The following is a 17,240-nucleotide window of genomic DNA, read 5'->3' as shown; positions in this document are numbered from 1 at the left end:
GTGCGACTATCTAAAAAACCATAAAAATAAATAATTTCTAAAAAATAATTTTCTTTCCGGTCACTCTCAAATGTATGCAGAGCTTGAGAACATACTTTAAAAAGCTCGGAATGTCGACGATTGCGTGTTTTTATGTTTTTAGGGTTCTGTACCCAAAGGGTAAAAAACGGGACCCTATAACTTAAACAGTGGACTGTCTATCTGTCTGTCTGTCCGTCTGTCACCAGGCTATATCTCATGAACTGTGATATCTAGACAGTTGAAATTTTCACAGATGGTGTATCTCTGTTGCCGCTATAACAACAAATTTAATACTAAAAACTGAATAAAATAAATATTTAAGTACGGAACCCTTCGTGCGCGAGTCCGATTCGCACTTGGCCGGATTTTTAATATATATTAGTTTTCAATCACACATAGCAACTTTAAGGCGGGATGCCACCAATGTGCGGCACAAGCATATTCATTACTAAAATGTTGTTTAGTAATTAAAGGATTGGGAGTAGGTTAATTAGGTTAGGGTAGTTAATTAGGTTGGATTATGGGCTGAATCATGTAAAAAAAAAGTTGGGGCCATCGCTTAGTCATTTGTGTATTGGTGCCACAGTGCCACTACCTTAGTAGTTGTACGAGTTATGTACCTAATTATTTTTATTACAGCATACCCTGCCCTTAGTGCCCTAGAAACGGCAGAAGCGTCAATCCAAGACCTTGAGCGTCGCCATGCGGCCAACGACGCTACATTGGGGCAGGCTATGCTCCGCGTCGCGCGGAACATGGAACTGCTCATCACGTCCCATGAAGCCCACAACACTCGGCTTCATGAGCAGGTTGTGAGGCTCATAACCTCACGTGATGAGCAGTTCAAACAGTATCAAACCACGACCAACAGCCTGCTACAGCACATGTCAAGGCAGTATGATGCTCTTATAAGATTGCTCGATGTAATGGCAGGCCGTGTTTGCTCGTCAAATCGGGAAGAAGTGAGTATCATTTTTTAATGTTGTGTTGTATAATTTTTACATACATACATACAGTTGCTACATTACCCTCCTTGACAATATTGTACATAATTCTTTACTTAAAAAAAATAGATTCATTTAATATGTGTTAGTGTTGGTATGTGTACATCTGTACTATAATCTTGATACTTAAGTACTCTTAAATTTTGAGTAGGGCTACAGGGAACATATTTTTTTAAAGAAACGTTCATCATCTTCCTGGCGTTGTTCCGGCTTTTGCCACGGCTCATGGGATCCTGGGGTCCGCTTGGCAACTAATTCCAAGAATTGACATAGGAACTAGTTTTTACGAAAGCGACTGCCATCTGACCCAGAGGGTAAATAAACTATTAGGCCTTATTAGGATTAGTCCGGTTTCCTCACGATGTTTTCCTTCACCGAAAAGTGACTGGTACATATATTCCGAAAAACTCAGGTACGAGCCGGGGTTTGAACCCGCGACCGGATTGAAAGTCACACGCTCTTTCCGCTCTAGGCCACCAGCGCTCTAAGCTTTTAAGAAGCGTTATATGTAGAAAAAACAGTTTTCACTGTGTGCACTGTGCATTGAATATAACATTGCTCTGGGTGCCTAGCCAAGACAATCATTTTCGCTACGACAACGAAACGCTGTCTCTCTACCGCAGTCATATGGAAGAGTGATAGAGGGACACAAAGCATTTCGTTGTCGTAGCACAAACAATGGTCACCTTGGCTAATAGGCACACTGATGAGAAAGTGGCATATTAAGTAATTAACTGTTAAACAACATTAGTATTTAAGTTTTTGTTACTAACACTTCTATGGGAGGCAAAATAAATGATTATTTAATTCATGAATTGCATTTTATCCACTGGTGAAGCAAAGTAATCTGATGCAAATTTTGAGTTGTTTCCTTATGTTAGCCGGTAGAATTTACTTTTAAATGATGATTTTGAATGACAAGTTTAGTATAACGTTCATTTGGATATGATTTTGGTTTGATTTTGTTTGATATTTTTCAGTTAGTATTTTCCTTGCGTTGGTGTGGTGACAAAATTTTGTGTTTCACTTGGTGGTAAAATTTGTTACGGCACGAGGCCTTGACACCCTAGCAACGCTCAAGATTCCACTTATCAAACTTATCGAACTCGCTACGCTCGTGGTTTCATTTCGATGTCTTTCGCTGGCTCGGGTATCAATATTAGCACAAGCAGTTAAACAAGAACTTTACCCCTTTGTATAACAAATAACTATTTTTACAGGGACGTAATAACGAATGACGATGAATACAGAACAGGATGACTCTTCCGGCATGCCCGTCCGCCCGTATTACCCAACCAGATGCTTTTGGTCGTCATCCGGAGACAACGACATCTACATCAACTATCAACCTCCAGAGTTTACCCAGGCCATTATGATTATTTCTTAAAATTCACACATTTTTATTACACACTTTTATTTAGCTTGACGCCGTATATCCAAACTATCTTTGTATTTGTGTGTGCTTCAAATCTTGAAACTTAAATTTGAACCACTTGCCGATGTCTGATTCAGTTGAAATTTGGAGTACATCCGTAATTCCCAAGACAATGCAATAATATGCTAACATGGAGCTGATCTGATGAACCAGTCAGAATAAGTAGCAAACGTAACTCTTCTATGGAAAAACACAAACACATCGAGTTTGGGTTCATTAGAAAGGTCTCGTACAGTCAGCAGTAAAAGTGTGTCAGTAACTCGTATACTCCACAACATGTGACATTATGAATGGTCACAAATTAAAATATTTTCTATAAATAATTTAATTTGTTCTCATTCTTCAGAAAGTTTTGTTATCTGAGAAGCCGCTTAATATGTAATGATAATACATACTTATACGAATTCTTAGTTAAAATTGTAAAGCATGGTCACTATCTTGAATTTCTTTATTCTTGGTATGAGCATGTTAAAAAATGTATAGAGTTAGACCAAGAAAAGTTTGCAATGATTTTGGTAGCACACGCAGTGCGTTATTTTAAACATTAAACTCCTATGTAATTATGACGTTTAAATAACACTTGCACTACGTTTGCTATTTAAATTGTTGCAGACTTATCTTGGTCCAACTATGTATCTGAGGATTCGAAAGGCTTTGTCATAGTAATCCGAAGTCAAAATTGTAAATAATGGCCACCATCTTGAATTCCTTAATTTTTGCCCTGCGGTGTCAGCATGGTTGCATTTTTATCACCTGTCACTATGCCTGCCACTTTTGCACTTACATACTTGTTAGAACGTGACAGGCATGGTGACAGGCGATAAAAATGCTACCGTGCTAAGCCCGCGGATCATAATGAAAATTGATATAAGAATTGGGGATTTAAGTGGCCCTTTACCATATTACATATTAATTAGTAGTTAAAATTGTAAGAAACGGCACGTGTTATGAATTTGTACATATTGTGTTCAATTGCGTCGAAAATGTAGTAGGTACTTAAGCAGATGTAGATAAATATAAATAATATGTACATATAAATCTTCTCTATAGGTTTTTCGAAAAGTGAGTTCTCAGTTCGGGGCGAACTACTATCGTTTACCGTAGTCAGGTTTCAGCTCCAAATCTTCTACAAAACATAATTATATCGATCTCTGTACAGAAAATTACAGACGTGGCGTCTCCGTTTGGTTATATCCTCCTAGTGAGTAAATAGATAGAATTGCGATTTGCCATAGAGCATAACGTGCTTTCATATTGGTTGATACTGTCGAAGGCCGAAGGCCGAGCTCCGCGTAGGGCCGAAGGCCCGAAGCGTCACACGAGAGGGGGAAGTTGGAGCTTAAACACGACCCAATAGTAAAAATGTCCTAGACAAGCGAAACGGCGGGCCGAAGGCCGAAGGCCGTAGGCCCGACGATATGATAATAGGCTGTGACAGACGGACAGACAGAGACAGGCGCACAAGTGATCCTATAAGTAAGCGTTCCGTTTTTTCCTTTTGAGGTACGGAACCCTAAAAATGTACTCATGCCAGTCCATTGACAGAGCCCGGTAACGATTTTAGATCAAAAATGTAAATGATAGATTTTAGTCTTTGAAATTGTACACCTTTTGTTACGTAATTATCTAAATAACAAGTATTGGTTTCTATTAGCACGTATTCTCATCATGCGTTTTAATAATGAGGTCGCGAGCGTGCGTCACTGGTAATATATGAAGAGAAGGGGCAGTTTTTAAAAATTCATAAAAATAAAATGGTAAATTATACAAAATAATGTATAAGAATAGTTTCAGCAAATTTTGTAGATTATTGAAGTATCAAAATTACGTTGAAATTATGTCTATTTTCAGAGAAATTGTCACTTGTTTTGAAGTAATTTCTGGAGAAAATTGATTTCATCTAACTTTCATTTACACTACTTCAAAGTCATAATAATAAAAATGTAGTCTGTACAGGATATGTGTAATACAAAATTACCATTTTTAGCAGTCCAAACTTTACGAAATTTACAAATAAGAGCGACAAAATCAGTGCTTTACGCGCATTTACCTAAACGTCCAACAGAAAAAAAATATTACTAATTTAGTGAACCTGTTTTCAAAAAATTGATCTGTAAAACGGCAAGATGAGAAGACGTGCTAATAGAAACTTGTTATTTCTATTACGTATCAAACGTTGTATAATTTTACCGACTTAATCTATCAATTTTACGTTTTTGCGACTAAAATCGATAACGGATTCTTAAACGTTTAGCTTAAAATTGTGAAATTAATTATATGTAGTGATTGCACACAACTATACACATCATTTATTAGTAAATTAAGTTCATAATAAACGTAAGTAACTTGGTAGCGCTCTAAAAGTAATTTGTTACTGTTTTCGGTTTAAATAATAAATTATTCTCGGTACATAGTCAAATAGTATGCTATTGTTTAATTATCAATTTTCCTTCACACTTGACATAGTGATTGGCATACACGCCGTTTTGTCGCCTAAATAGTGTTTAGTTTTTAAGTTTATAAAATGCATATATATATATATATATATATATATATATATATCTATATATGTTAGTCTGTAAGGTATTTGTAATATGTGACTTGTAATTGTTGCCTGATTTAAATTTTTAAATAAATAAATAAATTGTCCTAAATTGCGTGTTGGTGTGCACGCACCGCAATAGGTAGGTATTTAAGTACTTACTTCATAATGACAGTAAATAATATACGCAAAAAGTTTTGATTTTATTTTAACCCTATGAATGCCAAGAACCCCTAAAGTGGTCGTTACTAGTCGTGCCCACAGCGCCAAGGACCACTATAGCGGTTATGGCTGACGCTGTCAAAGTAACCTTGACACTTTCAAGTAAAGTTTACATTCGCTCGCTTGCGCCGGTTATCTTGGCGTGACAGTGACGTTTTTGTTTATGACAAAGCGTTCAAAAGGTTAACATTGCTATTGATCTTTTTTTTACTGCGTGCTCGTTGCGTGCGTGTTAATCTTTCGTATGCTCCCGTCAAAAAATTGCTATTTAAATAGCAATCTAGACAACTTCATGTTTAAGTTGAATATATATGGAATCTGATTTGCTTCTAAGCATACCAAAGGTTAAGATTGTCCTAAATACACAACTATTCTACTCTTGCCTGTTTTTGTAGAATTGTACAGTCGCCATCAGATATACGTAAAGGTCTTTTTCGTGCACATTTGTGAACAAAAAAAAACAAAACTTTTCCCTCGCAATTTAACTAGACGGAGCCCCGCTTCGCGGGCATTTGTAAGCTACCTAACGAACCTAGTAATAAAAAACGGACTTTTCTGAATATGGTTTACGAAATGTGTTGGGACAACTTGATTTATGAACGTGGTTTAGAAATAGGCAGCTTGAGAGAGAGGTGACGAGTAATTTGTTTCATTTTTTTTTACAATTTTTGAGCGTTCATAGGAGAATGTGTGGAGCGAGCATTATTTGACGTGTAGGTCTGGGTTCAACAAAAAGAACGCTTGTCAATAAGGTGTTCGTACTGTTAAAATTCATTTAACAATAGCCTTTATCGACCATCAGCAGTGTAGTCCCTTTTTGATTGATGGAGATTGTCACGTATAGTTTCACTACTCGCCGCCGCGTCGTCCACAGCGCATTAGTTCATCTATCGCTTACAAGATGTCATTAATTTCTGTAAAGTTATGTACTGAAAAAAAAAATCTTTACTCTATGTTACAAATTCCCCTTTTGCACGTCAAAAACTCCAAGATGGTGCCCAAGCCTATAGACAAAAAAGTCTAGTGAACAAATCATTACATGTCAAAATTTGACATTAGCAATCCACAGTTAGGTGACAACGAAACCAAACCGAACCACGCCGAGTTCAGAGCCATTTTAAACCGTATAGTAGTAAGAAAACAAAGTTGATTTTTGTTGAATAATTTTTTCAATGAATGAGTTTTGGTTGTACCAAATGATACTTTCCACAGTTGATGAACAGATGATTCATTCCACTGTTGAACTGATGTTGAAGCCGAAACTGACAGTTGTGCATCTCGAATAGGGCCCCTGTCTGTATAGCTGGCCGAGAAACATTACAAGGCAGCTGTGAACGTTATGGCCACAAAGGGACGGAAAACTGCGCGGAGTGATCTCAGTATACTTGGCCATGTCGCATGGCTCACCGCATCTCGCCTGACAGTCGTGTCCACCCTTCGTTCACATTTCATTCTGCACAAGTGTTAGATAATTCCTTCATTTTAAAAGGTACCTGTCTGTATACTCGTAGCTTGCCGTTGCAAGAAAGCTGGACGTTATGGACACAAGGCGACGGGAAACAGCGCGCAGTGATTTCAGTACCTTACCTACACTTTGTCATGTCACACGGCTCGCCGCCCCGCGCTTGACAGGCGTGGTCGCTTACCTTCGTTCGCATTTCATTCTGAACACGGTGTTAGTCATTATTACAAGTTACCTGTCTGTGTCGCTTGCCGCGACACGTTGCAAGGCAGCTGCACGTTATGGCCACAAGGCGACGAGAAACTGCGCGGTGTGATTTCTGTACACTTGGTTATATCACATGGCTCGCCGCACTGCGCTTGACAAGCATGGCCGCACGCCATGACGCGTCCGCATTTCAGTCTGCACATGTCTCGGGTTGGCTCTGTTCCACACTCGATCACTATTTCGTGGTTGCAGCCCGGTATGGGTTTTTTGGTCTGGAAAAATTACAGGCTATTACTACTAAGTTTAAAACAGTCAGTTTTGCATTATATTTTGTTCGAAATACCGTAGAATGGCGTTATGGCGTCTGCCACGAACGAAGAACTCTGGTTTGATCCCAGCCCCGAGCACTGGAGGCCTTGGTCAATTTTTATTTCGTATATAGCACCATAGCACCTTATTCAATTCACAACGGTTTGAAAGTATTGTCACTTCCAATTCCAGTTCATCAGAAAATTTACCTTTTGCTTGCAATCCCCGCATTTCTCGAAGCACAGCTTCTTGCAGTGATGACCGCAGGGCAGCGAGCGCGCGCACTTCTCTCGGCACGGCTTCGCGTTCACATCTTCGTGACACGCCACTCTCTTCGAGTGCGTGCAACCGGACCTCTTCTTGATAACCTGTAACATAACATATGTTTTTTGCTGATATTAGGTAATTTACTTACAGTACAAGTAGAGCTCAAGAAATGCGAGCCAATAACCAAAGGATTATTGGTTATTGGCATTTGGCATTTCTATTTTTCTATCATGCAAAATAGAAAAATATCAGAATGCCAAAAGCTGTATCTGGGAATGTAACAGGGACTTCGCTAAAATGAGAAAGACAGACCCTGTACCTACCTATGGTTCATTGCTTGTATAATATAAGTACACCTAGCGGTACACCCCGGAATTCAGTAAAATGCTGCAAATGGTGTTTAAGTGTTTAAAGTATGAAAATCGGTAAGTCGGTATCGGTATCTGTGTGGTATTTAATACCACACACGATAGGTTTCTGAACAATTTTTTTCCCATACAATAATAATAACTGAATTGTCAAACGTGAAGACCCTTTTGGTTGGACTAAAGCAAAGGGGGCGCAGGACTTAGAAAATTTTTGATGGGGTTGGTGTTATTATGACACCTATTTTTTATGATGCTATCATATAGAAGACGCTAAAATAAGCAAGTTTTATAGAAAAAACTTTTTCTCTAAAATCAAAAATGGCCGAGATATTGGACCTGAAAGTTGAGCCGATTTTTAGGACACAAAAAGTTCGATGGGTGTTGTTGTCATTATGACCCCTATTTTTTATGATGCTATCGTATAGAAGACGCTAAAATAAGCATGTTTGGAACAGTAAATTTAAGTAACAGAGACAAGATAGGTGCGACGACGAGCGAAGCGAGGAGGAGTGTGTTAGGTTGACCGCGATGATCGCGATCACACATGTTATTGTACCTACTAAAAAAATTCTAAGTTTTTTTTTGCACCCCCTTTGCTTTGCCAATTTTGAAGTCTATTATCTCGGTCATTTTTGATTTTAGAGAAAAAGTTTTTTCTATAAAACATGCTTATTTTAGCGTCTTCTATACGATAGCATCATAAAAAATAGGGGTCATAATGACAACAACACCTATCGAACTTTTTCTGTCCTAAAAATCGGCTCAACTTTCAGGTCCAATATCTCGGCCATTTTTGATTTTAGAGAAAAAGTTTTTTCTACAAAACATGCTTATTTTAGCGTTTCGAATGAAATTTTTCTAAGTGTTTTATGATTCCTGTATAATTTTCACTTTTGGTCAAAAATTTTCTGTCCTTATATTGCGCCCCCTTTGCTTTAGGCGGACCAATCTTTGTTGCCGGCAACATACCTGGACGTTGCAATCGACACACTCTTCGAAACAGGAACGTAGACATTTGTGCTCGCCGAGGTCCCCTTCCAAGTTAGCCGTGCAGCCTTTCTTCGCCTTCGGGCACGCCTTCAGGCAAGTGTACTAAAAAAGGAATGTTTATTTTTCCAAGAAATGAAAAATAAAGCTTTACATCGGGTTCATCGAGATAAGCAAATCATATCTCATATTTATTAAATTAGCATAAAATACTATTTATTGTGAAGTAACACGAAATATATTAGTGTTACTGTTTACGACGGTTGCATAGCAGACTCTTAAGGATGCAACCGTAGAAACCATGAAGCTAGGGATTGAGTAAGGCCACTTTACCAGCTTATGGTCGCGGACTTAAGGATGACTCACGTTAGACCGGACTGTGTCCGGGCCGGAGCTTCCGGCGCTTACTTTTCTGACATGACAGGTGATCACGTGATGCTTTCCATAGAAGCGCCGGAAGCTCCGGCCCGGACACGGCCCGGTCTAATGTGAGTCATCCTTTATCCTGCGAAACGTTGGCATACACCTGCTGTTGAGGCACTTGCACCGCTGAAGAGTTAAGTTAAAAGACCTGACACGCTCGTTATCTCGGTCATCATTGACGTACACGTTCTGCGGCACGGGTGTCATGAACCTGATGTTGGAGCACTTGAACCGCAGAATCAGTAAGAGCACCTTACCCGCAAATGGTCCGGATCATCATTGACTTGACACGTCCTACGGCACGCAATGACCGCACTTAAGCCTTCCGTTGCGGCACTTGCTTCGCTGAATCAGTAAATGGGGGGGGGCACCTTACCCGCACGTGACACGACCTGTGCGCGTGACCTGATCTTGCTGTTGGGGCACCTGCACAGCCAGCAGGCTAGAGTAAGGGCACCTTACCCGCACATGGTCGGGGTCATCATTGACATGACACGTCCTGCGGCACGCGTGGCCGCACTTGAGTCTGCCGTTGGGGCACTTGTCTTTGCATTTGACATCGGATGTCTTCATGTAACACTCTTTCTTTGCCTGAAATATTTAGGTACATAGTTTTTAAGTCTTACTCATACTGAACTGCTATAATAAGACGACTTTATTACCCTTACTAAATTTTTTCTAAAGGTTTGTAAAGATTTGTGTTTGTTACTTTTGTTATGTTAGGTTAGTAAAAATGTAATATGTAAAAAAAACGGCTAAGTGCGAGTCGGACTCGCGAGTCGCGCACGAAGGGCTCCGTACCATTACGCAAAAAACGGCAAAAAAAATCACGTTTGTTGTATGGAATCCCCACTTAAATATTCATATTATTCTGTTTTTAGTATTTGTTGTTATAGCAGCAACCAGAAATACATCATCTGTGAAATTTTCAACTGTCTAGCTATCACGGTTCATGAGATACAGCCTGGTGACAGACGGACAGACAGACGACAGACAGACAGCGGAGTCTTAGTAACAGGGTCCCGTTTTTATCCTTTGGGTACGGTACCCTAAAAACTTAGTTTTAGTCCCAAAACTACGTTACCTTCTACTACGTGGTAGTGGTACCTGTATTTACTTACTTGGTGTCCGCAGTCAGGTAAAGTGACGTCGACCGGCGCCGTGCACTGTATAGATGGATCGCCAGGCTCCTTGAAGCATGGAACCGCTTTATTGTGGCCGCAAGGAAGCGACTTCTCCACGAGCCGCTTGCATGGTTGGCATTCTTTAGCGCATTTGAACGGGCATTTGTGACCTTCGACTTGGCAGATTTTCCTGTAAAATATAATTAATCACCAAATGTTTGCCTACGCTGCATACGCATTAAAATAAAATAAGTGTCACTTTTATAACCACGCGATTGAAAAAGACGGATACCTCTGTCTTTATTACGTCACGTAGACCGACGCGATAAGACCATCACCTTACTGCATTGCATTCTGATTGTGGCAATTTGCGGTTGAATATCTTTCCTTTATTCCAAGCAGAGTTTGTCTACCGAGAAGACAGGAAAACGACACCCGACAAGAGGGTGGAAGACATTCATATAGTAAAGGAGAATTTAATGTTTAAAGGTGGGTGAACTAAGAACTTAAAATCATGTTGATTGTACCTTTCACAATCCTTGGTGCATTGTATTTTCGCATGTACCAAGTCATATGCGTGGCAAACGCGAGGGCAAGCATGTCCGCATGGCAAGTTGTATTTACAATCCAATAGACAACCGCCTTCAGGAACTTTTACGAAATCACTTACTGACGTTATCTGTAAACAAAACTTAATTGTAATACCAGTTTGTAATAAAAAAAAAGAACTAAACGTTGATATTCTAACCGTAGTAATTTGTCCGTTATGATTATCACATTTCAGCTTCAAACTTGTTCCAAGAGACCCATTTTTCTCTAAAGTAGCTGCAATTTTAGTCCACAGTTCTGATTTCCTCTTGAGTAAATCGATGTTCCCAAATATAAAGAAACCTGTGAAAAATTAATAAATTATCATATAATACAATCATCAATATTATATTTATAGTATGTATGCGCCTATTATATTTATAGTAGTTTATAAGTATATTAGTTTGCATTTCTTTTAATTCATAGATTTTATTTCTCTCTCTGCGCCAATTGTAAATGTCTCTGTTTGGCCCTTATGGTAGACTGGTAGAGACTGTAATTTAGCATTAAGTCCGCCATTTGTACATTGTTGTATATATTTTGTGCAAGAAAATTTAAATAAATAAATACAATACTATTTTTATTTTTTTGCACAGCTGACAGTTTACAATACACGTATAAAATAAATGTACTGAAATAAAAACAAAGACACACACAACAGGCGGTCTTCTCGCATATTATAAAATGTTAGTAAACACTATTTTTCAATTATAACTCTGACTGAACGATGGAGTCGATGGAGTAGGAGTGTAGGTACGTATTATTATTTATCTCCACGGGACTTAATCGCGTAAAATAGTTTCAAATTTACCTCCGACGTTTCGAGGACGGCGTTGTCCCCGTGGTCTCGGAGAAGACACCGTCCTCGAAACGTCGGAGGTAAATTTGAAACTATTTTACGCGATTAAGTCCCGTGGAGATAAATAATAACGAGTAAAAATCGTGAAAGTTTAAATCAGTGTGTAGGTACGTAGCCAATAAATATTTACGACAATTGAAAAGGTGTCTGTAACCAATGGGCAGTGTAATGGATCTCCAAAAGGCCTAGAAGAACTTAAACTGTAAGTATCAAGGTTTGAACAACAAAGGATAGGTACAAACCTGATAACTGATTATAGAAGGCAAAAGATATCGTTCCTAACATTTATAAGTTGCACGAAACGTACCTAGATAAAATAAGGTCGTAATTAGGTAATGTCCTTAAGCAGCATCCTACCTTCTCTGGCCCTGGACAAGGCGACGCAGATCCTGTTCTCGGTGCCCAGGAAGCCGATGCTGTCGTTGTCATTGTTGCGCACCAGCGACAGCAGGATTATCTTCGACTCCTCGCCCTGGTAGTTGTCCAGGACTGTGATCTTCACGTTTGACAGATGATCGTACAGTGACCGTTGCTAAACATACGAAGATTATTTTTATTTAAGTTTGCAAGGTGGAGCTTGATTTCTAGTTGGCAAAAATCGGTGAGCAGAGATACTTACTTTTCGCATGTAGAACAATTGGCCGGAGTAAGCGGCGAGAATGGTGACTTCCTCAGGTTTGTAGCCCTGCTGCATCAAGTAGTTCGCCAGACGGAGCACCAAGTCACCTTCCTGCGTGTTTTTACGACTTGAACTGTCGTCTTCGCACTGTAAAATATAAACTATTAGGTATAATAACTTGTGGAATATCTGTGTCCACTGTGTCCAGTATGTAATATAACACAGCATGCAGTCAATTCGGACACTCGTTCCAATGTGTGTTGGATTGGCTATTGAATAATACACATTCGTTGGTTGAATGTGTATTCAATAGGATGGCCAGCGTCCCCTCGCGGGTTGCTCATTTTGTCGTGGTGGAAGGGCTTAGTACCCGTGGCTTGGTCACCCACGGTGAAGCGAAGAGGCAACCAGGAGCCGGCCTGTTTGAGGTGCGGGCTGGCCCGAGGAGGCTTGTTAAGCCCGCTTGTGGCGCGTTGGTGGTGGACCGTCGAGGAAGAGTGTCGGTATTGCGGTGAGCCGTTTCTCCTCGGCGGCCGAGGTGGGATCGCAGGGGAAGAGGCGTGATTGTATTACGATGCGCCACTCTCCCTATCCCCTGCGAACTTGGTGTGGCCGCGGCCGTTCCGCTGTAGCGGCGTTGGAGCATAGGACTGCAGAGGAAGAGGAGTGTCGGTGTTACGTCGTGCCGTTCTCCTTGTCCTCTGCAGCCGAGTTTTGGTTTTGCGGCAGAACCATAGACCAGCTAGGGGCCGATTGCATAATAACTTGTAACTAATAATATTAGCGGAAATCTCTTTCCAATTCTTTTGATTAGAAAGAGACTTCCGCTAAAATTATTAGTTACAAGTTATTATGCAATCGGCCCCTGATCTGTCACCGGGCGCCGGGGAATTTTCTGGCGACCGGGACTTCCTTGTGGCGGGCTCGGGGGGGTCCGCTACAGTGCAGAACGGAGGCCGAGGAGGACGGCGCGTCGAACCATCTGGCGCGCCTAGCGTGAAGGGCCTTCGGGCGTTCGCGAAGGAGCCGCTCGTGGGCGGGTGCCGCCGGTGGGGTTGCGGATGAGTACGCAAGCGTTCCTGTAACCCCACCAATAGGGCGGCGAGGTGGCATATGGGGGGCTGAGTGGGTATACCGTGGGCCTCATTAGCCTAGACGGGAATCCCACATAACCACTCGGGTCACTCCCCGCACCCGGGTGGCACCCCAAAAAAAACGATGGCCAGCGTAAATTTAGAATAACATTCCGATTTAAGTACGTAGGTAAATATGTTTTCTACTGTACTGGATGTAAGTACGTCATTTTCAACTCACTTGTTCCCTGTAGTCATGGGAAAAGAAGAAGAGATTGTGCGCGACGCCACGCACGGGCGGGAAGTCCTCGACGGAGCGGTGGTTCTGCAAGTCGGAGTAGATGATGGGCGAGACGAGCGCGGCGATCTCGGGGCGCATGCGGTGCTGCACGCCGAGCCGGCGGCTGTGCACGCCGTTGCGGATCATGCGCTCAAACAGCGACACCTCGAGCTCGTAGTACCGCGCCAGCCGTAGGTACGCCGCTGACGGCCTCAGCTGCTGGTGATCCCCTGTACACGACAACAACCCTCACCTCAACTGTTCCATCATTACGCATGTAAGGAGTTCAATATAAATATACCTATGAGAATCAAGTGCTGGCAACTTTTTGTAAGAGACGTTACTATATGCGACTCCAGGACTTCTGCGGCCTCCTCTACCACCACTGAAACAATCAATTTGTCAAGTGAAATAGGATTCAGAACCACACCTGCATGACCTGCAACACTATTAAGTCATGCAGGTGCTTACATTACATTATTTTACGATTGAAGGTTTTATTGTCGTTTGTAACAGTAACCGTGCTGAGCCCGCTGGTGCGTGTTTGCACTATTGTCTTTTACTTTAGGTACCTATTGGAGCTGCTATTTCTGCTAACAACTTGCGCAGTCTTGCTGCCCCACTTGTGGTCATTCCGACGACTCTAGTTCTCTTCAGTACAGATAGGTCGACCATCATCCTTGCTTCTTCATAAGCCACTGCGGCAGAACGCAACCTCTCCTGAAGTAACAAACGAAACAAAGCAACTGTGAGGCAAATGAAAATCATGGGATTTGAGCTTCAACAACGTTCGAATTCTATATAATTATACTATGTAGTACATAACCTCTAAAATTGCAGCAAAGATTAGTGTAAGTTTAATTAATGTAAAAGTGGGTAACCTGCTTACTTCAATTTGTGGAATTTTTTTCTTCACGTCCTCCATGGCTACGTTGGCCCATTTAAAGTACAATGACCAACGCTCTACACGGGGAACAGTAGTTAAATCTAGTGCATTGGTTAGGCGAATCCTTGGAGGTCGGGACCGGTGTTCCAACATATCCTATGAGAAGATTTAGATATTTTAATTGAACAGAGGAAAATATAAAGAATAGATCACTACAACAGAAAATTAAGGATGATTTGAAATACTTACTTTGAAAAGTTTTACTTCTGAATACACGCGACATATCTCGTTTTCTAATTCTCTTAATTCATATGTCGAACTACCGTTGTTTTGTAGATCTTGAAACCTTCGCAATAAAGATTTTATCTTCTCTTCTTTGTCAGGCAAAGAGAAAGATGTAGTAACGGAGTCATAGCCTGGTTTTTCTCCCGGAAAGCCGTCATCGTACAAATCATCGTAATCGATTTCATCTCTAGCAAAGATATCATCGTCGACGTCTGCGTTATTATTTACAAGTTCATCTGGCTGCTCATTTTCAACTTGTTCTAATAATGTAGGATCAATTTTAATATCATCCACATTTTCAAAAAGCCAATGTTTTAAAACATCTTTTATGGTTCTCCCTCTATAGAAATTTTCAAGTATTTTACACTCTTCGTTGTATGCTACAATACTTTTGTAGCTCAAGACTCCAGAGTTCAAGGCATCGACACGAGCTTGTGCGTGATCTATTGCACTGACCAGCGTTTTTAACTCAATTCTCCTTTCATGATAATAACTGCTGTTGTTTTTACGTCTCAAATTATTTATATTAAATTGATTCAATGCTTCGTTTCGTGATCTGCCCCCAATGCGTGCCAAAGACTGGGTGATTGGTAAAAGAGCCTCTAGAAATTGATCCAGGGCGTGATTTGTGTAGCATATCACAAGCATGCAGCATCGGATTTTAGGGAATGGTGCGTATTTAAGAAGAGTTTCCGCGACTTTGACACCGAGGAAGGTTTTGCCGGTGCCCGGCGGGCCCTGAATCACGGCGAACTCATGGGTGAGCGCCAGTTTGTACGCTTCATACTGGGTATTATTCAAGCCCAGCTCAGTTTGCAAGGGCCAGCTGTGATCTTCCAAAACAATGAATTTCATGTCTTCGAGGTCTTTATTTTGAATTTGATAAATGGTTCCCGGAGTGAGGTAAGCTGGTTTTTCAGGGACTTTCTGTAAGTGACCACAAAACATAGAAATTTGTTGAGATGAGAGGTTGATTACAGGATTAAGGATAATTATATATACTTACTAACTCTGTTAATAACTTGCTGTCGTAATTTGTGAGGATTACACGGGTTATATTCTCTATCATCGACAGAAGGCGTAGGCCGATACATATACATATAACAATAATAATATTACAGTAATATATGCTTATACATACAGCACCGTCGCCAGCGACGCCACCCAACATTGTGGTCTTATATTACCTAAAGTCCCATCCTAAAAATCTTAGTTGCAAAGTTTAAAAGTATACTTACTTCAACATCGACAATGTATTTGCTCATAGCCAAGTGTTCCGGGAAGCCGGGGTCCTGGAGCGCTTTTAGCACGTGGTAGTATGGTTCGAAGTAAACTTCGCACTCTATCATTATGTATGGATCGTCGTTGTATAAGTTTGAGTCAATTGCCGAATTTACAATATTGACTGGTAGCTGAAAGAGTAACAATAATATGAAATATGTTTTTTTACAAATCTAAGTAAATGTTACAAGTCAGTCAGAGCAAAGAACGCTTGAATTGCGACACCGAGCATACTTTAGCAGGGGGCTCAAACGAAAATTCGTCGCGGTGCTGTAATCGCTTAAAATCGCCCCCCAAACGCATGATCCGTCGTCGGGATCGCCAGAGGTCTAGTCGTATATTATAATTATTAGACCTAAGGATGGGTCCTTATCCGATATATCTGAAGGCGACGGTCGTGGCTTCCAACCTTCGTGGTGACCTGACATAGACCGACTGACTAAATGGCTGACTGACTGATTATTTGAAACGACCATTTATATTCAAAATTCGACTTGACAATCACAAGACCAGTTGACGACGGACAGCGGAGGACGACGGACAGTTCAGCGACTTTACACTGCTTGGTCTTTCAAGTGCTTGTTACTTCAACGGTGGCTCAACTTGAGGGTACCTAAAACTACCTAAAAAGGTAAAGTCGCCTCGTCGGAGCGCTCAAAAATATCTCAACAAACACGTCAAAGTCTTGATAATAGAGACTTTGTTTTGATATTCGTGAACACTGGCCACTCCGATATATTTGATGGCCACTGTACAAGTACGTACATATCATAATAATAATAAATAGAGCCTCTACGTGTTGGCTTCGGCTCCGCGCACGACTCCCAAAGGTCCGGAACACTATTGTTCCGTGATGGGAAATACATAATAAATTACCAAAAATTTTATCATTCCCAGTAAGCTTCCATTGTTCCCGGTAATATTCCCAAAAGCAGGTAATATACAATACCTCCTGTGGATCATTACTGTTCTTACGTTATACTTAGTTAATTTAATTA

The 17,240-nt window shown here is 40.8% G+C and overlaps 1 protein-coding gene across 1 annotated transcript in view; it reads right to left on the bottom strand.

Moving 5' to 3' along the window:
* The window catches only part of LOC134746023 (NFX1-type zinc finger-containing protein 1-like), a 53,677-nt gene that overhangs the window by 24,775 nt on the left and 11,662 nt on the right, over positions 1–17,240 (bottom strand). Inside the window, exons 8-22 of the mRNA XM_063680192.1 lie at positions 16,200–16,373; positions 14,926–15,888; positions 14,680–14,832; positions 14,363–14,510; positions 14,092–14,175; positions 13,752–14,020; positions 12,438–12,584; positions 12,176–12,350; positions 11,120–11,262; positions 10,899–11,050; positions 10,369–10,561; positions 9,710–9,838; positions 8,807–8,929; positions 7,412–7,570; positions 6,922–7,165 (exon numbers count right to left, since the gene is read on the bottom strand). Coding sequence (XP_063536262.1) covers positions 6,922–7,165; positions 7,412–7,570; positions 8,807–8,929; positions 9,710–9,838; positions 10,369–10,561; positions 10,899–11,050; positions 11,120–11,262; positions 12,176–12,350; positions 12,438–12,584; positions 13,752–14,020; positions 14,092–14,175; positions 14,363–14,510; positions 14,680–14,832; positions 14,926–15,888; positions 16,200–16,373 — 3,256 coding nt within the window. The remainder of the gene's footprint in view (positions 1–6,921; positions 7,166–7,411; positions 7,571–8,806; positions 8,930–9,709; positions 9,839–10,368; positions 10,562–10,898; positions 11,051–11,119; positions 11,263–12,175; positions 12,351–12,437; positions 12,585–13,751; positions 14,021–14,091; positions 14,176–14,362; positions 14,511–14,679; positions 14,833–14,925; positions 15,889–16,199; positions 16,374–17,240) is intronic.

Source organism: Cydia strobilella, chromosome 12 (genome assembly GCF_947568885.1).
Source record: "Cydia strobilella chromosome 12, ilCydStro3.1, whole genome shotgun sequence".
Taxonomy (NCBI): Eukaryota; Metazoa; Arthropoda; class Insecta; order Lepidoptera; family Tortricidae; genus Cydia; species Cydia strobilella.
This window is presented reverse-complemented; position numbering and strand designations above follow the sequence as displayed.